The sequence below is a fragment of the Hemitrygon akajei genome, chromosome 3, assembly GCF_048418815.1.
Source record: "Hemitrygon akajei chromosome 3, sHemAka1.3, whole genome shotgun sequence".
Taxonomy (NCBI): domain Eukaryota; kingdom Metazoa; phylum Chordata; class Chondrichthyes; order Myliobatiformes; family Dasyatidae; genus Hemitrygon; species Hemitrygon akajei.
The window spans coordinates 135,971,891-135,996,377 of NC_133126.1; the positions used below are offsets into that span (position 1 = coordinate 135,971,891).

The 24,487-nt window shown below is 40.8% G+C and overlaps 1 protein-coding gene across 3 annotated transcripts in view; it reads right to left on the reverse strand.

Moving 5' to 3' along the window:
- The window catches only part of LOC140725437 (ubiquitin carboxyl-terminal hydrolase 47-like), a 32,844-nt gene extending 22,633 nt beyond the window's left edge, over positions 1-10,211 (reverse strand). For all 3 annotated transcript variants that reach the window (XM_073040895.1, XM_073040894.1, XM_073040893.1), the window contains exons 1-4: positions 10,135-10,211; positions 9,989-10,059; positions 2,362-2,458; positions 2,071-2,207 (exon numbers count right to left, since the gene is read on the reverse strand). In XM_073040895.1, coding sequence (XP_072896996.1) covers positions 2,071-2,207; positions 2,362-2,458; positions 9,989-10,059; positions 10,135-10,145 — 316 coding nt within the window. In that variant the 5' untranslated portion in view covers positions 10,146-10,211. The remainder of the gene's footprint in view (positions 1-2,070; positions 2,208-2,361; positions 2,459-9,988; positions 10,060-10,134) is intronic.
- Between the last annotated feature and the right edge of the window lie 14,276 nt (positions 10,212-24,487).

Here is a 24,487-nt window from a genome sequence, read left to right on the forward strand (position 1 = left end):
TGGTCCGGGTGACTTATTTACCCTTAGGTCTTTCAGCTTTCTGAGCAGCTTCTCCCTTGAAATAGTAACTACACTCACTTCTCTCCCTTCACACCCCTAAACATCTGGCACACTGCTAGTGTCTTCCACAGTGAAGACTGTTGCAAAACTCATTTAGTTCATCTGCCATGCCTTTGTCCCCCATTATTATTTCTCCAGCCTCATGTTCTAGCGGGCCTATTTCCACTCAATATTTTTTTAAACATACAAGAAATTTTTACTATCCACTTTGATATTTTTACCAGCTTGCTTTTAAATTTCATCCTTTCCCTCCTAATGATTCTTTTAGTTGCTCTGTAGGTTTTTAAAATCTTCCCAATCATTTGTCTTCCCACTATCTTTTGCTTTGTTGTATGTCCTCTCTTTGGCTTTTATTTGAGCTTTGGACTTTCCTTGTCAGCCATGATTGTACCATTTTGCCATTTGAGGAATTCCTTGTTTTTGGAATACATCTATCCTGCTCCTTCCTCATTTTCCCTAGAAACTCACGCCATTGCTGCTCTGCTGACATCCCTGTCAGCATCTCCTTCCAGTTTACTTTGGCCAACTCCTCTCTCATACCACTGTAATTTCCTTTACTCCACTGAAATATGCATAATGCTTTACTTAGTTTAAACAATGGCAAATCCAAAACAGCATAAAAGTAAATCTGAATCAAAATAAAAGAGTTTCATATACTAATTTGCCCTAATACATACTCAAGAGGCTATGGATAGGTACATAGATGGTAGGGTTATGGAGGGCTATGGCCAAAATGGGCTGAAAGGCCTGTTTCTGTTCTGTGATTAATTCATATATAGTACATTTAAAAAGTTTTAAACCTGTATAAATAAATTAGGAATTGCTGGAAATGCTTAAATTATGCAGCCTCTAAAGAGAGAAAAAACTGTTTCATATTGAACACTTCAAGCCAAAGACAGGTCAATTAGTCTTTCCATACAAGTTGCTGAACTGCTAAGTATTTCCAACATTTTCCATTTGATTTCAGATTTCCAATGTCTGCACTACATTCAGTAACCACTTTGATTCGGTACAACCTGCTCGTTAAGGCAACTATCCACTCAGCCAATCATGTAGCAGCAACTCAAAAGGTTCATTTGTTCTTCCGACCAAATATCAAAATGGGGAAGAAATATAATCCAAGTGACTTTGAGCATGAAATGATTGTTGCTGCCATTTGGAATACCTCAAACATCTCAGAAACTGCAGATCTCCTGGGATTTTTATCAATAATAGACTCTAGAGTTTACAGAGAATGTGGAGAAAAACAAAAAGCCTCCAGTGAGTGGCAGTTCAGTGGGTGAAAATGCATTGTTAATGAGAGATGTTAGAGGAGAATGGCCAGACTTGTTCAAGCTGACAGAAAGGTGACAGTAACTCAAATAACCATGCATTACAACAAGAATGTGCAGAAAAACATCTCTGAATGCACCACACATTGAACCTTCAAGTGGATGGACTACAGCAGCAGAAGACCATGAGCAAACACTCAGTGGCCACTTTATTAGGTACAGGAGGTACCCAATGAAGCCACCGGGAGTAATTTGCATTTGTATTTTGTTTTAGATTAAGAAGCAATTTTATTGATGTGTATAAAATCCTAGAGGTGATCTCAGGCTAGATCTGGAGCTGATGATTTTTTTCTAGTTGGGATATCCAAAAGCCAGTAGCCACCATCATAATATAAGCAGGTCTACCAATCCAGACAAGGTTGAGAAAATAAAACTTCTTCAGCCAGGGGGAAGCAAGTCTTTGAAATTCTCTGTTGTAAAAGGCTGTTGAAGCCAAGTTGCTGATTGAAGAATTTTTAGGATATTAAGGGAATCAAAGGATATGGAGTTAACATAAAAAGGCCTCTACAAAGTAAAAGATCAGTCCTGATACTACTGAGTGGCAGAGCAGATGTGCGGGGCTAAGGCCCAAGGCCTATTTCAGCTTTTACTCCTTACACTTTTATTCCAATATGTTATCTTATATAACTTATACACTATATACATTCTGAAATTTCCTGATTTATCCATTCTTACTCACCATCTATGCCCAAGACTTCTGTAATCTTATTTGTATTTCCTGTTCTTTTAACTTCTAGTTCTTGAAATAATACTGCAAGTTGGTAAGCAATGCTCTTCTGTTTGGCCTTTTTACTTAACTTAGATTTGTTTTTTAATCTAAGAGGAAGCACACACGATGAATAATTTCAAGCCTTTTCAGCTTAAAGGAGGATTTTACATTAGTGTTTAAATTCCAATTAAATCATACATATTAAAGGCATCACAATAATTTTAGCTGGAATATTGATTATTTATTATTACATGTACAAACCTGATGACAGCATCCTTCACTTCATTAGACATGTAGAGAGTTTGAAGCAGTGCATTCAGGTAACAGGTGGCTCCCTTATTCTGTATCCCAGCAAACTCTAATCATCAATGAGAGCTTTGTTAACACTGATCATGTCAAAAATTAAACAGTTTGTGTGTGCACGTGAATATGTGTGTGCATATGTGCATGTGTGTTCACAAGCATGCAATTAACCCATATACTCCTTGTAACTGAACTCATTTTTAGATTTACTTTGAAACTGAAGACGAGTTTCACATTTCCTATCTGTTTCAATTTGAAAATATTAAATAAATATAAATTGGATATTTGCTACTTAGAGGTACAAAATTAAATACTCCACAATCCTTGCCCATGGAGTACAATATTTTTGCTCTTTTTGCACGCAGCCCCGATATAGACTTCAATCTGCAATTATGCATATTAAAATTTGAAGCAAATGTTTTGACTGCATTCCACTGATAAAATAGTTTTATCCATTCTCAGATGAACAGTCTCTCACTCCCGATATTTCTTGTTTAAATTTTTCCCCATAAGTATATATTTTACAATTAAGTGACAAATTTTATGGTGTGAATTTTTCCCAGTTAGGACAAATCACAGAAAAATGAAATTGGGCTGAATTATGTTTAACCCAAAAATAAATTTCAGAAAATCATTGCTGCAATTACAACAATGTCCAGAGGGGCTTTACTGAAATAGAAATGGATTTGTTTACAAAGCTTTAATTTTTTTCAAGCCTTTTAGGAATAGATCCAATATTGCATTTTGAATTAAGGGAGGGGAAAGATTTGGAGGATAGATAATGGTGCTGTGTAAATATTCTACAAGGTTCAGTATAAGACCTTGCTTCTGTGTAAATCTTGCCAAGTACAACAATCCTTTTAAAAACAAATACAGATTTGATCAATTCTAATTAAACATCGATCATATTATTATCGACTCTTTCCCTCTAAAATTTCCTACTGTTTACAGCCTGTAGCTTAGATCAACAATGAGATATCATTTAACAGCGTTAAATTGAGAGCTCCCAAAATAGTCCAACGCATCAACTAGTGTGATACAAAACCACATAAAAAGGATTATCCTAGATTCTGCTCTAAAAACCAGTCAGACAAAATGTTAAGATGAAAACTATAAAAATGCTTCACCTCCCAAAATGGAAACAGTAAAAAAAAATTTGAAATACCAAAAGAACGCAGATATTTCTTTGAAATCTATTAAAATTCTGCATTCCATTTTTCTATCCAAATATTTTTCTCCTACATCTCATCATCCTAGGCAACCATCTCCAATGTTAGCTACTGAGTAAAAGAGAATGTGGAGTTAAATCCTTCCTGTCTAGTAAGTGCCCTGTTAGTGCTGGTTTCTGGATGCAATTTCTTTCGGATCACTGTATCAGAAGAGATGTAGCTCAACCTTTGTCCCAACTCTGCTTCTTTGGTTGCTGTTCCATTGTAGATTTGTTCTCGTACTACTTTCCACTACTCAATTTTACAACTTGGTTTATATCAGCAAATAGGATGCAAGTGTTGCAGATTGAGTTTATGGTTAATTGCCTTGTTCAGAGACTTCTAAACAACCAGTGAACACAGGTGGGCACAGTGATAGCAATGATTATCAAATCCAGTGAACAGCAATATTCAACCAAGATTCAAGATGAAAGATTGTTTTATACCATTTCCAGGACACAAGTGTAAAGGACAACAAAATCCTTGTTACTCTGGATCGGATGCAGCAGAAAAAAGAATACATATAATAAGATAAAGAACATAATAATTTAAAAAAAAGAAACAAGTACAAAAGAGAGCTGATATACATATATTGATTGTATGTCCACAGTGACACTAGGTGCAGGAAGGTCTGTACATCAAGTGACTCCAACAGGGATAAATAAATAAATGCTTTTTCCTTTGTTGGTGCAATTTAATCATTTTCCCTATGATTTACATATATCAGTTATGGGATCATACTTTCTACCTACATCTACATGAGAATGAGCAAAACAAACAACTGGAGGAGCTCAGTGGGTCGAGCAGCATCTTTGGAGGCAAAGGAATGGTCAACAACCACAGAGACCCTCCATAGGTATTGAAAATGTCGAGGGAAGATAGCCAATATAAAGAGGTGAGATGGAGAAGTGAGATAGCAGCTCAAAGTAAGTTTATTATCAAACTACATATATATCACCATGTAAAACCCTGAGATTCACTTTATTCCAGGCATACTCAATAAATACAATAACCATAATTGAGTCAGTGAAAGACCCCTCCTACAGGCTATCTTCACTAAAATTGCCATCAGTTCCTGCCACAGCTGCAACCTTAGATGTAAGGGCACTGCCAGAAAGTGTAGACCCCGAAACCTTTTGTCTGGACTATTTCCACTATGAAATAAGGAGGTAATAACGTGCACAAAGAAGAGAAAATCTACAGATGCTGGAAATCCAAGTCAGAGAAAATCTACAGTAATAACTTTATCTTGTTTAACAAATTGCAGAGGCAGCCATGTGAAACAGTGAGTGTATGCACATCACCACTGCATTTCAACTCTTGACCTGAAGCAGTAATAAAGGGATATTATTCCCTCTGCTTTAAGAATGGAGCCTATATTTTAAGTCACGTAGGCTGGCTTTAAGACCACCTATAAAGACATCATTGCAATGACTGGACACACAAAATGCTGGTGGAACACAGCACCCCAGGGTCTCAGCCCGAAACGTCGACAGCGCTTCTCCCTATAGATGCTGCCTGGCCTGCTGTGTTCCACCAGTATTTTGTGTGTGTTGTTGTTTGAATTTCCAGCATCTGCAGATTTCCTCGTGTTTGCTAATTAAGTTAAACATCTATTTTGTTTTAGCCTTCTTTTCTGCTTTAGTCCTTGATTTCTAACAAGATCAACAGATATTTTGTGTTATAATTTTGAAGAAACAGTTCTTTGCTTCCATTATATTAATTACTCTACCTACAGAAACATTGCATGCTTAATCATTTTGTTATCTTTCTTTTAGATGTGAAAGATGTTACAAACAGTGAGTGGAGTACGGGATGTCCTACATATAAAGTAACACAAGGTTACATGCTGAGTACTAGACAAACCAAACATTTTCGATTGTCCTGACGAAGGGTCTCGGCCCGAAACGTCGACAGCGCTTCTCCCTATAGATGCTGCCTGGCCTGCTGTGTTCCACCAGCATTTTGTGTGTGTTGTTGTTTGAATTTCCAGCATCTGCAGATTTCCTTGTGATTGCAATGACTGGTGCAGCTTATAAAGACTGCACACACCACATGGAAATGAGCAGGCAGCAAAAAGCCGGTGTATTGACTGTATCAGAATCCATCAGCAATGAGTCTTCAGACTGCTCAGTTCAGATTCCCTTATCCCTCCTCCCCTCCACCAGATGTATGGTAAGTAAAATGACTGGGTGACCACTTAAGAGTCATAGAACACTACTGCTCACCTAGTCCAGCATGAACTATTATTCCACCAAGACCCTTCAATCCACTCCTGGACCATAGCCCTTCATATGACTCCCATCCTTCAGTGGAAAAAGCCTGCTTGTATTTACTCTATCTATACCCCTCAAAATTTTGTGTACCTCTATCAAGTCATTCTCCTACTCTCCAGGGTATAAAGTCCTACTGTATTCAACCTTTCCCAGTAACTCAAATCCTCAGATCCTGGTAACATCCTTGTAAATGTTCTATGTACTCCTTCAACCTTACTGATATCTTTTCTATGGGTAGATCATCAGAACTGCACATAATACTCCAAATTAGGCCTCACCAACGCCTTATGCAATTTCAACATAATGAACCTCCTTTACTCAATACTATGATTTATTAAGGCCAATGGGCCAAAAGCTCTCTTTATGACTCTATCTACCAGTGATGATACTTTCAGGGAATTATGGATCTATATACCAAGTCTCTGTTCTATTCTACTCCTCAGTGCCTTGTCATTCACTGTGTAAGTCCTGTCTTGGTTTGTCCGCCCAAAGTGCAATATCTCACTTGTCTGTATTATATTTGTTCTGCCACTTTTCAACTGGTCCAGATCCCTCTGCAAGCTTTTATAACCTTCCTTGCTCTCCACTACACCCGCAGTCTTGATGTCATCTGCAGATTTGCTGATCCAGTTAATCACATTATCATCCATATCATCGAGATAGATGACAAACAACAACGGACCCGGCACCGATCCCTGCAGCACACCGGAATTCACAGGCATCCAGTCAGAGAGGAAACCATGTTCTACCACTCTTATGGTTTCTCCTACGAAGACAATGTTAAATCCAATTAACTGCCTCATCTTGAATGTCGAGCAACTGAACCAACTCGACCAGCCTCCCATGTGGGACCTTGTCAACTGCCTTGCTAAAGTCCACATAAACAACATCCACTGCCTTTCCTTCATCAACTTTTCTGGTAACTTCCTTGGAAAAACTCTGATTGGTTAGAGGTGAACTATCATGCACAAAACCATGTTGACAATCCCTGATCAGTCCCAGTCTTTCCACATTCTTACAATATATATCCAGTCCCTTAGAATACCTTCCAAAAACTTACCAACTACAGGTGTCAGTCTCACTGGCCTGTAATTCCCCTGCTTATCCTTAGAGCCTTTCTTAAACAATGATACAACATCAGCTATCCTCCAATCCTCTGGCACCTCACCCATGGCGACAAATGTTTTGAATACAACTACTTAGGGCCCTTGCAATTTCTAAGTTCTTCCCCCCAGTCTAAAGCATTTAGGTATAAATCACAAGCTTGGTTTAATTTGAATGGTACTGAAAGTTGACTTGTTGCTAAAATTAATGTTTACATTCGGCTACATGCTTTACATATTCAAAGTTTGTAATGTTTAAATATTTATAGTTTACATATTTACTGCTTATAATCCCGTGTCTTCATTATTCTTGCATCAAATTGAACTGGCACTCCCACAACTGCATCAGCAGTTCCTCACACACTCATCCGCCTGGTGGGGGGGCACCCACTACTGGCTTGCAGGAGTTGCTGTAATACCACTGACACACTTTCCCCTCCACCCCAGTCAAATGACCAACCAATCACGCTTCCAGAAGCTAAAGGCTTGGACAGCAACAGTTCTAATGTTAAAAATTGGCCACTGGTAAATTGTTTCTTTTTGTCACATATTCTAAGGTACAGTGAAAAACTTGCCTTACCTACTGTCCATACAAATTGTGCTTTGAAGGAGCAGACGGTAAAGCAATAACAAATTAAAAGAAAACAAGCAAGCTCAAAGCCGGACCAGAGATTGGAGAGTCAAGGCTTGACGTCAGCAGGTTTGAGAATCCAGGGACAAGAACCCGAGGCATTCAGAGGCTGCCTGTCTTGGAGGTTGGAGGCGAGTGTGTGAAGGGATGGGAGGAGGGGAAAGGGGCTTATTTCATTGTTGATGTCGGGTTTTGTGATTGCTGTCTTGTTCTGTGTCGTGTGTTGTTGTGTTGAACATTGTGGGCACGCTATGTTGGTGCTGGATTGTGTGGTGACACTTGGGTGCTGCCCTCAGCACATCCTTGGACGTGTTGGCTGTTTACACAAACAATGCATTTCACTGTATGTTTTGATGTGCATATTCAAAATAAATCTGAATCTAAATTAAGCTAACATTTTTCATTCTGGTGTTCAGTCAAGAAGAGCAAAATGTCATCTAGGTTCGGGTATGTCCCAATTGCGGAGTGCGAGACACCGAAGCAAGTCGATAGTTCACAGACTTTAATTCGAAAAAAGCGAAAATAAAACAATAAAGGCTAGGCCAAAACAGGGCCACTAACTTAAACTCTCCAAAGGGAAACGAAGCCTACACGGCGGCCAACAAGAACATCTAAACATTAAACGAATACCGCTACTCTTCACAGTCAGTTGATTTTGAAATTCCATTGGTTCAGTAAAGGCCAAATGCAAAACAGCAGTGAAGCTTTGTTATGCTCTGTCCAAGTCTTGACAAGCACTACGATGACAAGAATGTAGTTAAATGCTATCATGATTAAATAATAATTACCTGATATGTACAAATTCACAAGCACGACTGCCGTATCTACTACGGCTGCCGAATCTGTGGTTGTGACACAAAAATGCTAAGTAAATCTGCAGATGCTGTAAACTTTCAGCAGGTCAAGCAGTATCTATAGAAAGAGAAACAGTTAATTGATCTGGACCTGTTATTTCTGTTTCTCTTTCAACAGATGCTGCCTGGCCTTCTCAGTAACATTTGTCTCTATTACTTTACCTGGATGACACCACACAGTGCATACACTGGCAGCCAAAACAACCTTGTTGAATGTGAGAAGCCTCACCCTTGTCAACAAGGATCCTTAAGGCATGGGTAAGGGTTTGACCCTTGCTTCTTCCTGGTTACCCAGGCCTCTCGGGAGCTGGGAAACCAAGAGGAGTCAGGGGCCTGGCAGATCCACCAGCTCTTCCTCAGGGGTGAGACAACTTAAAGGAGGATTTAAAGTGGGGTGGAGAGCCCACCTTTCAGATGAGTCTCCTCTGATTTTTTTACGTAAGCTTGTAGCCACGTTCCCAGAAGCAACAGCAGACTCTGGTTTATTTTCTTGGGTTTTTTTCCCAGAAAAATGCGTGTGTAGAGATAATATTTAGATGAAATGCTATTCTCGCTCAAGTTCACTGTATGACCCGAAGGCAAGGGGCGGGCAATCCCAACAGAGCTGACCTCAATCGGTATAGGTGTTTTGGCCTTTGAAAAGCAAATCCCAGTTAAGTGATTCTGGCAGCTTCTGCCAAAAATCACTTGTATTATGTAAAGGGAGTTTTCTAAAGATTGATGCACCATCAATAACTCTCTCTGAGATGTAAAGGCGAGATATCGGCTTTTATTGACTGGAAGAAGGAACAAGCAGTGGTTGATCACCATACTACATCCTGGAGACAGAGAGCCGGGCTCAGACCTCAATCGCCTTCATACAGGGGTCTGTGGGAGGAGCCACAGGAGCAGTCAGCAGGGGGGCGTGTCCAGACAGGTATATGTAGTTCACCACAAAGATATAAACCACTAAATAATCAAATGCGTTAAAAATGTCATTAATTTCGGTAGCTCTTGCTCTGACTGCCGGATGGAGGTAAATAAACCGCAGATACTGGAAACTAAAACAAGAAGGGTGTCGACAAAACTGTTTCTAGGTGCTACCCGCTCTGCTGAGTTGCTCGGATTTAAAGCGTCAGCAGATTTTCGCTTGTTTGCCAACAAATAATCTGCTGGGGAACTCAGCGGTTTGAGCAGTGGTTTGACAGTCGGTTGCTGGCCACAGCTTTGCCCGCCTCCTTTATCGGGAGTTCAAAACTTAGTGTTGAGAGAATTGCGGAAGTCTGAAGGAAAACAAATCAGCGCCACCTCGTCCTGCCACACCCACCAACCGTGCATGACAGCCCTGTTCAGGGAACCATCTTAAGGACAGAAAAGTGTAAGTGTTAACAGTACAGGGTGCTTTTTCATTAATTCCCTACTCCCTTTCAATCATTCACTATTTTAAAAGCAGGTGGGGATGCAATAAAAGTCGCCCCAATGAACACTAAATCGTTCCGTAATAAGTTCATAACGTGACAGTTCTATCGTTCACCTTTAGAGCATTTCTTGTTTGGGTCCGATGTTTCCTTCGTTGTTTTTTGCTTTTTAGATTTTTTTTCTGATCTGAAATGAAACAAAATGCGTTAATCTGGTGCTTTTTAGCCTCTCACACTGGTGTCAGAAGTTAAGATTACTTACTTTTTAGGCATGGTGCGTTACTCAGTTCCGGGTTTCTCTGACTGCTGAACAAAATGTAGTCCGACTATAAACGCTCAAGAGGTAATTTCAGTTTCGTTTGAAAATATGCCAGCAGTTTAACGTTGGAATTTAGATCAGGGACTGTGTTGCTCGGAGAGCCAATGTAGGACACTGTTCAGTACCACACAGGTTCCATTCGAAATTGCTTTTTTAATTGGAATTTTGCTTCAATTTATTGCGCATATTAAGCAAAAACGGTCTTTATATGTTTTGCTCCTAAGGTTAAATAAGAGTTGTACACCAAGAGACTTGTGCACGAAAATCCCAGGAAATCAGCTGATTCTGAGATACTCAAACCACCCCATCTGGCACCAACAATCATTTCAGGACAAAATCACGTGGATCACATTTGCATTCCATTCTGTCGTACGGCCTGAACAACAATTGAACCTCTTGAACAAAACTGTATGCTTTGATGAATTAGATTGCTGCCATGTGATTGGCTGGTGAAATATTTGCATTAACGAGCGAATCTACAGGTGGCCACTGAGTGTATGTTGTTGACCTGGAGCTCCATGCACCAATTCCTGAAATTGTATTTTGGTCACTTCCTGCCACCCGGAGAAAGACCCATTTATTCCTGTTTTCTCTTCTATGTCAACCAATTCTCAATCAGTGCCAATCCTGTGTACTTTAATATCTTCTGTGGAACTTCTTCTACAGACTCCTTGAAGTCCAAATATATACCCACTGATTCTTTCTTACTTGTTGTGCTGATTACATTTCTAAAAGCCTCCAGTATATTTGCAAATTTCATCATTCATTTTAAATAGACAGAAGCCAGTCCAGACTTTTGACTATACCAGTTCACTCAACAACTTGTAACTTTCCCCTGTCATCTATTCTTTTCACAGCTGCACTCACTTGGAGCATCCAGTACTCATATCCAGACTCAGGGCAATTGACAGTGGTGAATTAGCCCAATGACCAGCACATCATTAGGATACGAGAGGAAACCTGAGCCCTGGGGGTGTGGGGGGGTGGCATGGAGCCTATGCGGTTACGAGGAGAATGTACATAAGAAAGCACTGGAGGTCAGGTATGGACGTGCATGCCTACAACTCTGAGGCAGTGACTCTACTACAACTGGTGTCACTCTGGCACCCTCCTCCTCCTCCGCAGGATCTGTAGCCGATGGCTGAATTTCTCCAAGCAACACATACAAAATGCTACAGGAACTCAGAAGGTCAAGCAGCGTCTATGGAAAGGAATAAACAGTCAATGTTCCAAGCCAAGACCCTTCATACGGACTCTGTTATTTTCACCCATGCTGACTTTGTCCAGTTCCATTAACGCTTTCCAACCATTCTGCTATCACATCTTTCATGACATTTTCCAGCATTTTCCACACCACCAGTGTTGAGCCTGCTGGTCTGCAATTCCCAGTGTTTCTCTTCCTCCTTTTATAACTAATGGTATTTACATCTGACATCGTCCAAGCTTACTAAATTGAAAGAATTCTAAAGGATGACCATCAAAACATTCATGATTTCTAGGGTCACTTCCTGTTGTGCCTTGGGATTTAGATTATCCATCTGAGAGATTTAATAGCCTTCCACCCCAGTCATTTCACAATCACTATCCTTGCCAATAATAATTTATTTCATTACATGATCTTTATAAATCTTTGGTTCTGTAATACACTGTGGTGTTATTTTTATCCCATTTACAAAGAAAGCATGACAGAGGATATATTTCATTAGGAGTCAGAGAATTGGAGTGTCACCTAAGAGACTCACACATTTCTACAGATGTACCATGGAGCGCATTCCAGCTGGTTTCAGTGCCGTCTGGTACGGAGGGGCCAAAGCAAATGGTCAGAAAAAGATGCAGGAAGTTGTAAACTCAGCCAGCTCCAAAAGGCGATGCCCAAAAAAGGTAGCATCCATCATTAAGGACCCTCATCACCCAGGACATGCCTCCTGTCATTGCTACCATCATAGAGGAGGTACAGGAGCCCAAAAACACAGTCAAAGTTTCAGGAACTGCTTCTTCCCCTCTGCCATCACATTTCTTAATGGACAATGAGCCCATGAACACTTCCTCAATATTTTCCCTCTCTTTTTGCACGACTTATTAAATGTATTTTTATATATACTTATTGTCATTTATAGTTTTTATTAATTTGTATTGCAATGTACTTCTGGTGAAAAACATCAAATTTCACAACATGTGCCAGTGATATTAGATAGATAGATAGATAGATAGATACTTTATTCATCCCCATGGGGAAATTCAACCTTTTTTCCAATGTCCCATACACTTGTTGTAGCAAAAACTAATTACATACAATACTTAACTCAGTAAGAATATGATATGCATCTAAATCACTAACTCAAAAAGCATTAATAATAGCTTAAAAAAGTTCTTAAGTCCTGGCAGTTGAATTGTAAAGCCTAATGGCATTGGGGAGTATTGACCTCTTCATCCTGTCTGAGGAGCATTGCATCGATAGTAACCTGTCGCTGAAACTGCTTCTCTGTCTCTGGATGGTGCTATGTAGAGGATGTTCAGGGTTTTCCATAATTGACCGTAGCCTACTCAGCGCCCTTCGCTCAGCCACCGATGTTAAACTCTCCAGTACTTTGCCCACGACAGAGCCCGCCTTCCTTACCAGCTTATTAAGACGTGAGGCGTCCCTCTTCTTAATGCTTCCTCCCCAACACGCCACCACAAAGAAGAGGGCGCTCTCCACAACTGACCTATAGAACATCTTCAGCATATCACTGCAGACATTGAATGACGCCAACCTTCTAAGGAAGTACAGTCGACTCTGTGCCTTCCTGCACAAGGCATCTGTGTTGGCAGTCCAGTCTAGCTTCTCGTCTAACTGTACTCCCAGATACTTGTAGGTCTTAACCTGCTCCACACATTCTCCATTAATGATCACTGGCTCCATATGAGGCCTAGATCTCCTAAAGTCCACCACCATCTCCTTGGTCTTGGTGATATTGAGACGCAGGTAGTTTGAGTTGCACCATATCACAAAGTCCTGTATCAGTTTCCTATACTCCTCCTCCTGTCCATTCCTGACACACCCCACTATGGCCGTGTCATCAGCGAACTTCTGCACATGGCAGGACTCCGAGTTATATTGGAAGTCTGATGTGTACAGGGTGAACAGGACCGGAGAGAGTATGGTTCCCTGCGGCGCTCCTGTGCTGCTGACCACCATGTCAGACCTACAGTCTCCCAACCGCACATACTGAGGTCTATCTGTCAAGTAGTCCACTATCCAATCCACCATGTGAGAGTCTACTCCCATCTCCGTTAGTTTGTGCCTTAAGATCTTGGGCTGGATGGTGTTAAAGGCACTAGAGAAGTCAAGGAATGTGATCCTCACAGCACAACTGACCCCATCTATGTGAGAGAGTGATTTGTGCAGCAAATACGTGATAGCATCCTCCACTCCCACCTTCTCCTTATACGCAAACTGAAGTGGATCCCCCCCTTGCTGGTACAGATCTTCCTCAGTTGACCTTCCACCTATGCAGCCGTAATCCTAGGCGTGGGCAAGGTCTCCTGTGAGTGGCTATTTTCCTGTGAGGGAAGTAAGCCTGGTGTGGAGTTCTGCACACCTGATTCTGATTTTGATTCTAATTTTATTTTGCCTGTTTTGGGCAACATGGAACCTACATTTGTTTCCATAAATCTTCTGTTCACTCATTTATAGTTAATTTTGTGGTCGCTGCACATTTACTTTCAAAATCCCCGTCCTAATTGGTCTTTGCCCGTCTTTGCTGAATTGTGTCATCTTTTTTTTAAACTTTTTTTACTGTGTTTTCAAGTAATTACAGAATAAAAGTGTATGAAAAAGAAAATGTATGTTACCCATCCCCCCTCCCCTTAACCCCTCACCCCTAACATCCCTATAGAAAAAAAAGAAGAAAGAAAAAAAAAGGAATGCCTGTTGAGGCAAGTGTAAAGAAACTCTACTTTCACGGGCAAGGGGATGGCGCCACCTGCAGGTCACATAGGTCCTGACTGAAATATGCCAGTGTTCCTCCATCATAGCTGTGTCTACACCCTGAGTTTCCCTGCTCAACAGCACCGTGGAAATGCCTTCATTAGAAGGACTGCAGTAGTTGAAGTTTACCTCCACATTCTTGGGAACAATTGTGGATACCGCCCTTACACATTTTACAAATAAATACATTTTGTGTTTAACGGCCCCTCGTGGCTTAGGGTAGACTCTACCACTACAGCAACAAAACAAAATCTTCAAGAAGCGGTGTCTCAGAAAGTTTGTGTCCATTATTAAGGACCCCCATCGCCCAGAACATGCCCTCTTCTCATTGTTAATGCCAGGAAGGAGATACAGAATCCTGAAGGATTTCCAGCAGCTGCAGATTTTCTCTTATTTGTGTTCTGGTTTTGATTCTGATTCTGATGTGGTGGTGTAATGATATATGCTGCTCACGTGCTTTTACACGTAACTTATAATGAATTATTTAAACAAACAAAGAATGCTTAATCAAACAGTATATTTACAATATTACTTCAATATTTAATACACAACACTGCTCCCTGCTTAGTAAATTTTAATTTGTCTCATTCAGGCTTAAAGATCTAATCGCTGTGGAGGAGTTCTTACTCTTGAGGGATAACATCTTTTTTGACGTGGTGGAGGGTCAGGGAAGGGTCACCCTGCTTGGCAGGTGAGACTTGTGATTGTGAACCAATCTCAGGTTCTGGAGCCTCCTCCCTGGTGATTGTAGGAGTTGACTCTGGGACTGCAGGAAGTCGTTCTGACAGCTGTGGACACATTTCTTCTGGATGTGCTGGCGTCCCAAACAGTGCATGGCAAGCTGCTCAATCTGTTGATCTATCCCAAGCCACCAAACAAAGCTTCGAGCCAACGCTTTCATTTTCACCAGGGCTACATGACCAGGAGCATGTTTGGATGGTACAGCGACTCTCAGTGCTCACATAAAGCAGCCCCTGTCAAGAGCTGGTAAAAAATGGTGGAACTGGGATTTCTGCTGCACATTCCAGTAATTTTGGTTGGCCATGTAGAACTGAGACATTGCAGAGTCTTTTCTGGTTACCCTTTGCATCATTTATGCCGTAATGTAGAGACTTCTGATCTGAATGAAGGAGGTAACGTCAAGTGGAGTGTCCCTTTTGTAAATTTTTCAGGTATCTTCTTTTCCAAGGGTAATTTGTACAATCCATTGGCATTTCAATGATTAGTTGTCCTCTTGAATTTGAACTTGTAATCGTGTCCTCCAAGAAACAGAGCCTATCTCGGCATTTGTGCTGCTGCTGTCATTTGTGCGGCATTTGTGGATTGAAAATGGACTCTAGTGGTTGATGATCAGTAATGAAGATAAACTCTCTCCTGTACAAGAACCGGGTAAAACATTTTACACCCTGAACCAGTAATAATGATGCCATCCAGGTAACACTGAATGCCTGGGCAACCTTGCCACACCTAGTGCATAGTTTTCTGCCAGTGATGAGTTGCAGATTCTACTCCAAGAATAAGCATGTTTGTGAATGTTTATGGTGAGAAACACTTTGGACTCTTCATCCATCTGCTTCTGTAGGTAGGCCTCAACTAAGTCCACTTTGCTGAGTGTTTCCCCCAGAAAGGCTTGTGAAGATATCCTCTATTCTGGGCAGAGGTATTGATTCACTTTCAGTGCTGGGTTGATACTGATATTAAAGCAGCACAGATCCTGATCGGACCCATCCTCCTGGGCTACTGGGACCATTGACATTGCCCATGGGCTCCACCTAACCTTGGAAACAATTCCGTCAGCCTCAATGTGATCAAGCTCACTGGCTTCTTTATCACAGACGGTGTAAGGACCCGAGCAGGCTTTGTAAAACGTGAGTGTGCTATTTTCATTCAACACTATTTTAGCCTTGATATGTTTGATGCACCATCAATAACTCTCTCTGAGATGTAAAGGCGAGATATCGGCTTTTATTGACTGGAAGAAGGAACAAGCAGTGGTTGACCACCATACTACATCCTGGAGACAGAGAGGCCGGGCTCAGGCCTCAATCGCCTTTATACAGGGGTCTGTGGGAGGAGCCACAGGAGCAGTCAGCAGGGGACGTGTCCAGACAGGTATATGTAGTTCACCACAATGTTTGCATTAACAATGCCATCCTTGAACACTACTGTGGTATCATCCAGTACCATTCTTAATTCGCTTTCAGTTCATTCTCTTGCAGAGGATGTGGCATGCAAATGGTGGATGAATCTCCAATCAAGTAGGAATTGTATCAGGCAATTAGTCCCCACAATGTTGGCCCTTTTTACCACATACAAGCCTAATGAGGCTTGTTGGTTGTTGTATTTCACTGTTATGAATGTCATTCCCACAGGAGTTATCGTTTCTCCAGTATAATTTCTTGGTTGGATATTTTGCAGGCTTTATTATAGTATCTTTTAAATGCCATTCGGACTTATTTTGTGGAATGACTGAAACAGCTGAATCAGTGTCCAATTCTGTTTTAATTAATTTGCCATTTACTTCTGGCATAAGCCAATTTTCACATTGTAAATCTCAAAGTGACACAATCCTGTGTAACTGTCATCATTAACAAATTTTTCATCAACAGCTTGCAGATTATTGCTCTTTTTGAAAGAATTGAAAGAAAAAGCACTGGAGCCCCAGGAGATGCAGGTAGACTTTATCTTTACTTTTAGTGAGGTGCACACTTAGAATGTGGTGGTTTAATGATGTATGCCATTCACGTACTTTTAAATATAACACATAATTAATTATTTAAACAAAGAATGCCCAATAAAACAATATAATTGCAATATTACTCAAATATTAAATACACAACAGAAACCCATTCCCATTTCTTCCTCTCAAATGCAATCTACCCATCAATGATTTCTCCATGTAAACCGGAAATCTGTAGTGATAGGTCTGAAGAAGAAAAACGCTGAAGTGGAATTACATAATATCTGCTGTCCTGAAAGACATTGGCTAAAAAGAGTACCACCTATCTGTTTGTGAAAATTAATGGAAGCAATGTTGGTCTCTATAATGCCATCTCTTGGATACCAGAGGCACTGATTGCTTCCACATTATTTGAAATAATGTGTTACTTTGCTAAACAACTCACATTGTTTGTCAAAGTGAGTAACACAATATTTCATGTGTTGCTATTGACAATGGGAGGGTGTGCAAAGGTAGCACGCAGAGAAGCCGTGAGTAACTGTCTTGAACACTTCTTTTGCAATTGCAAATCCCCGCAGGCCTGATTCCCTTGTCTGGTGGCTGGACGGGGGTGAGGTAGCAGAGTTGCCTGTGTTGTAGTGGGGACTAGGCCTGAAGCCGTGGTCTTGAAACTGCTGCAGTCCGGGTGAGGAGGAGGCACCAGAGGCAGTGTAGCATAGTGTCCATGCTTGGTTTGGCATGGCCTCTCCTCTCACTGTTGCCTTCCATTGTTGAATCAGTGGAGTTACAGGCTGCTCTGCTGGTAACCAACAATTTGCAGGACTTGTCATTCAGGGTCTTGAACTGAAAATGTGTTTTCTTGCATGATTATTTCCTTCACTCTCTCATTATTTTGAATGCACATGTATGTTTTTGCACCTTGGCCCCAGAACACTGTCTCTCTTGGATGTAACCATTTTTGGCTTGATTTGACTGGTTGTCCGTCCTCTTTGGTGTGGCCTTTCACTGATTTTATTGAGTTTCTTGGATTTACTGTGTATGCCCACAAGAAAACAAATCTCAAGTTTGTATATGATGACATATATGCACTTTGATAATAAATTTACTTTGTATTTTGAACTTTGAAAGAGGAGGAGGAGAAGCAGAAGAGGAGGAGGACAAGCATTCTCATAACATACTTTACTTTATTGTCACCAAACAATTGATACTAGAGCGTACAATCATCACAGCGATATTTGATTCTGCGCTTCACGCTCCCTGAAGTACAAATCAAAGTAAATATAATAAAAATTTAAATTATAAATCAAAATTAGAAAATAGAAAAGGGAAAGTAAGGTAGTGCAAGTCAGGTCCAGATATTTGGAAGGTACGGCCCAGATCCGGGTCAGGATCAGTTCAGCAGTCTTATCATAGTTGGAAAGAAGCTGTTCCCAAATCTGGCCGTACGAATCTTCAAGCTCCTGAACCTTCTCTCGGAGGGAAGAGGGACAAAAAGTGTGTTGGCTGGGTGGGTCGTGTTCTTGATTATCCTGGCAGCACTGTTCCGACAGCGTGCGGTGTAAAGTGAGTCCAAGGATGGAAGATTGGTTTGTGTGATGTGCTGGGCTATGTTCATGATCTTCTGCAGTTTCTTCCGGTCTTGGACAGGACAACTTCCATACCAGGTTGTCATGCACTCTAGAAGAATGCTTTCTATGGTGCACCTATAAAAATTAGTGAGGGCTTTAGGGGACAGGCCAATTTTCTTCAGCTTTCTCAGGAAGTAAAGGCGCTGGTGGGCCTTCTTGGCAGTGGACTCTGCTTGGATAGACCAAGTCAGGTCATTTGTGATATTCACCCCGAGGAACTTAAAGCTTTTGACCTGTTCCACCTGCGCACCACTGATGTAGATGGGGTCGTGCGGTCCACTACTCCTTCTGAAGTCAACAACCAATTCCTTCGTTTTGCTGACGTTGAGGGATAGGTTATTGTCTTCACACCATGCCACCAGGTTCTTAATTTCCTCTCTGTACTCAGACTCATCATTACCCAAGATACAGCCTACAATTGTGGTGTCATCAGCAAACTTATATATTGAGTTCGATGGAAACTTGGCTACACAATCACGGGTGTACAGTGAGTACAGCAGGGGGCTGAGTACACAACCTTGTGGGACACCGGTGCTCAGAGTGATTGTAGAGGAGAGCTTGTCCCCTATTTTTACAACCTGGGTCCTGTCTGTGAGGAAGTTGAAGATCCAGCTGCAGATCTGAGTGCTAAGACCCAGGTTCCGGAGCTTAGGAATCAGTTTATTTGGAATGATGGTATTAAAGGCAGATTGTGTTAGACAGGAGGTTGGGAGAAGCAGAAGTAATCCAGGAAGCCCTGGCCACAATGGTGTTCCGGGGAACATTTCTACATAAATGACAGAGGAGCAAGGCTTCTGCAGAGTTTGGCCTAAGATCATCCACAAACTTTGGCCACAATCACTGCCACATCATAGATTTTGGATCACATTGCCTGTGGCAAAGTATGGTGAGCTGAATTTCCGAATCTATGACTCATTGCAAGCTTGTGCTGGAGACATGGCCCATGTGCAAACTTCTGCTGAGTTAAGGAGATCATAGAGTCTCTCACCTCATGAAGAGTTGGGTCTGTTTTCTTTTCCTTGAGAAGAGAGAAGGAGGTAGAGTGATCCTGATAATTTTCCAAAGTATCTGATTCCCAATCATAAAGAAAGCACCCGTGTCACATGTAGGACTCTATATCAGACTGCTGTAATCTCTGTGAACTGAAAGAGGTATCACTCCCTCAACGTGCAGCTCATCTGTGATTAGGCATAAACAAAAAGACAATATTGAATAAGTGGGAAGCAGTCATGACACTTCCACAGTAAGCCAGTTCACTGTGTCCAGTAGATTTCAGACCAGTATGTTCACTGTGTCCAGTGTATTTCTCTTAGAGACAAGTATCAAAGTTGTATTATACCTGCGTTCTTGACAATAAGATGAACCTTTGAACCTTTTTGAGCAGTTCTTCAGGACTGAAGATGACTTACATCTACTCTAGTTTGTGGCCTCTGAGGTGCTGTTGAGGGGGTAAGTGCAAACCAATTTTCAGTGAGGACTGCTGTCAAGCAAATTGTGTCATTTACCTCATTACTTTTCCCAGTCTTTCTTGCTGAAACATCAAAATGTTAGTGACGATCAGTCTGGCAGCAATCTGATTGGGAGTATGTGTCTAAAAACACAATGAAACACAAAACACAAAAAAAATCAATAAAACACAATGCAGTGATCTTTATCAGCTCACCAAAATATCACTGAAGAGTAGATAAACTGAACTGGAAAGTGGAATCAGGTAAAGCACCAAAAATGAAAGATTCCCATGGTCCAAGCTGCGAATTAATAATTCACTTCTTTCACACTTCACACACTTTATTGATGTAGGACCAACAGCCCCCAGAGTAGGTATCTACACCCCAACTTCACACTATAAGTCAGAGGGTAATGGAACTGTGGGAAAATAGACCATTTTTTTCCTGTGACAACCCCCCAGATCTACTTGCTTTTTTCAATTATAATCTGAATAGTTGGAAAAAGCCAAACATTGCATTTTTCCAAACCATATTTGTTGACTCAGCCCTCACTATGGTCTTCTGCTCTATTCGGATAATCGGAACTCCGGAAAGGTGGTGCATTGAAAGATGAAAACATGTACACCAACAAATCTGTGAAGGTGGTTCTTTCAAATCTTTCAGCTTTCCTCATTTGTTTCATGCCATGCCATGAGTCGCTACTGCTGTACTTCTTAGCTCAGGAGCCCCTAATACTTGAAAGGGTCCGTGTTCCTTTGCGCAATGTTCTCCAACATTGCGCGGGGGAACATCTGCCTGTGTTAAGCAAATGTCAATTGTGTCTTGGATGCCATGAATTACTACCTTGTTATCAGGGAGTTTCAGAAATCAAATAAAGATAAACCAATAGTCTGCAGCTGGTCGTGAGGGATGTGGATTTAGATTACATTGCCATACATTTGTCTCTGCAGAATGCCAGTCGACAGGACAATTTTGTGCCACTGGTTTAACTGAGTGTAAGTTCATTCTTAAACTCCCAGTGGTCATCCGGAGATGCCTCAAAATATTGTATTTGAGGATCTATGAAATAGATTCCACAAAATTTGTTTCCATAATTTTAGTTCATTGAGAGGCAAAGGAAACTGATGTAATGTCATTGTTATTACTAGCAGTTAGAATCAGAATCAGGTATATTATCGCAGAGGTGTGTCCTGAAATTTGTTGTTTTGTTGCAGCAGGGCAGTAGAATACATAAAATGTACTATAAAGTACAATAAGAAATACATTGAAATATAAATAAGTTGTGCAAACAGAGAGCAAAATAATGAGTTGGCATTCATGGGTTCATTATTTGTTCAGAAATCTGATGGCAGAGGGGAAGCAGCTGTTCCTAAAATGTTGAGTCTGCATCTTCAGGCTCCTGTTCCTCCTCTCAGATGGTAGCAATGAGAAGAGGGCATGTCCAGGGTAGTGGGAGCCTATTAACCTACCAACCCTCATGTTTTAGGATATAAGTGGAAACCAGATCACTCAGTAAAGTTGCTAACTAAACAAATAGATGATCTGATGAAAATCTGCGTAAGACTGAAGTCCAGATTGAGACTTTGCTTGACAAATTAATCACTTTAGAATACATTGCAATAATATAGAAAGATATCTCAATTCCAGCTGCATTGTAATTAGGATTTATAAGCACCATGATACTGGTGATGCTGACCATGTTCTTGGCCTTGAACCGGTTGAGGTTGAAACAGATGTTGTCCATTCTGTACATGATTGGGACAGCTCCTGGCCAATAAGATGAAGGAAGGCAGCAGTAAAGATGGTAAATAGTGTAGGCACGATGGTGCAGCTCTGTTTGACTCCTGTCAAGGAGTATAGCTCACTGTGGCAACCCAAACATCCATCCATGATAACTCAGTGAATGATGCTACATTTTGATCAAACAGCGAATGTAGTTATATACTTGAATACATTGTCAAATTTAGCACACACTGCAAAGGACTGAGCAGTCATTGAGAATCAACAGGTCGCTGCTCACACCAAATTCATCACCTGACCAGGAGCTGCATTAAACATTGCATTACAACACAGTGGGATTTACTGTACCTTTATAGAATGGACTGTTTTAATAAATGCATATGTTAAAAACAATCTGGCTGGCTGTTTTTCTTGAACACCAAAGTGGAATACAGATCGCACATTGAGACCAGAAAAGTGAAAATAAAAATTTAAATATAGGAGGAGAGGCCTTGAGCTCTTTAGTCCTGTTCCACCCTTCATCGATATCTTGGTAGATCTTCTGCCTCAGTGTTTTTTCCCAGCATAGTCTCCTTATCTCTCCAGACCCTTAATTTACTGAAATCTATTGATCTTTGCTTTGAATGAAGTCAACAGTATCTGAAAATGAATATCTGTTAGTTAGCAAGATTTTCATGGGGGAGTTTTGCAGTACCCGCCAAAATCACCAGTTTATCAGGCAGTCACTCACTCTGCCTAAACTTAACCAGGGCATTTTGTGGCCTGACTCATGTTTTAGAGGCAAATAACCAGTGATGTTAAGAAGCAATTGGTACAAGATTCACTTATGTCTGGTTTCCCCGTGCCTTTGTAAGTGCCAATGCTCCTACGGAATGCTACCTATCTTGATGGGAAGTTGCAGCGGAGACAATGTCAAGCAACGCTGTATATGGAAGGACTGTGACACAGTGCAGACTGCTGTAGTGCTCTGATTTCCTGCAAGCACCATTAACTCTGGCATTCAAAGCCACGATGGCAGTCACCCGAACCAACTGGGGCTTGAACAAAGAGAGCTTCACCTTCCAAGGGTTGCCCAGATGTCTAAATGGCTTCTGCTTGTTTCTCCCTCAAAGTAGCACCATAATCTGCTACGTTGTGATTGAGCTCAGAAGTGCATTAATGGAGTCACTCTCCACCGCTGTGTTGGAAGGTATGGGCTTCATTTTGGCATGAAGCAAATAATGAGCCAGAGGTCTCCCTCGATGTAATTTGAAGATATGTGAGTGAAAGCCTGCAGAAGTGAATGCGAGATTGGTCCTTGACATAGGTTTTCTGATCAGCCTGCTAATGTATCAAACATTTCAGTGTTCTATAGGCCACAAAATGGGCCCAAGCCTGAGCCCTCATAACTCTCATTTTCCCCATGTGGACATGCTGCTTTAAAATCAGCCTTTTAATTTACATGCAGCAGCAACAGTTAAACTGGCCAGCAGTACCAAAATGAATCATGGCATGTTTCCATCTTCACTCACTTTTCATTCTTCTCCCAAATCCTGTTTATGTGAGAAAGGAGATGCACTTCTCTCCAGCCAGTCAGCTGCAGCAGCTTCTGATTATGCAGTACCATGTCTTGCAAAAGAAAGGGGGAAGTGTTTGAGTGAATACTGATCACGGTTGAATATGAGGTAATATGTACCACTGTGAGTTAAATGCTCATAACAGAGAAGCATGTCAAATTAGGTAAAAGTCTTGAATGGTAGTGTTTGCTCATTGAGCAGGTCTGAGGCTGGCGATGCATTTGGTTTAAAGGTGCTGTTAACTAAATCTTGAACAACACAGTTCATGTCCACATATCAAGGATGGATTTTATTCACTATATACTGTATAATTACATATATTGGGGAATTGTTGTGGTGTGCTGGTGTGACATGCAACAAAAAAAGACAACAGTTAACAATTATACAGAATAAAGAATTAGATAAGAATAAAGTTAGAAGTATAGACATGGAATAAGACGTACATAAATACATAAACACCAGTATATATTTACAATGTAAGCAGCATAATAAGAAGTGGTTTAAAGTGTTTACAGTGCAGTACAGATAAGCAGTGTGGGGGTAGGCTAACTAGAATGGTTGATCACATTACCTGTCTGGGGGAAGAAACTTTTAAGAGGGCATGAAAGTTTTCTTTTAGTAACCCTATAGTGCTTTCTAGAAGGAAGCACAGGAAAGACAGGAAAAATAAACTCAAGATGTTTGTACACCACATTCCCAATGCCATTCTCATTGGCATCAACATACCATCTTCAAATTTGTTGCTGATTTTTTAACTATGGCAGTAAAAAGTTCTGAAGTATATCAAATTCTTCTGGATTGAATCATTTTACATACTTTTAAACTGCTTCAACAATCAATTATTGTTCTAAATTTATTCTGCTTGAAAATAACATGTTTTAAGTTCTGATCTGCCTTAGATTAAGTTATAATCATCGATTTGTTGTTCCTCAGTTTTTGACATTTAAGGTTTTATGTAATGTTCAAGATCTGATTGTAGATCATGGTCTATTGTTTGATCTGAACTGTACATTGTGATCATAAAACCCTACATAAATATGCTGCCAATGATCCATGTATGAGGAAATTCGCACAGCACATGAAGTTCACTGCCACACTTTGCTGAAGTTCTTTAAACAGAAGTTGAGAAAGTTGACATATTAAGAAGCTACTTGGCTCATCATGATTCTGCCAGTCAAAGCAGAACCACTCAGTGTGACTTCATCTGCTCCCTGCTGATCCAACCTTTCATGTACACATCCAAAGACCTTCTAAATGCAATGTTCCTTGTTATT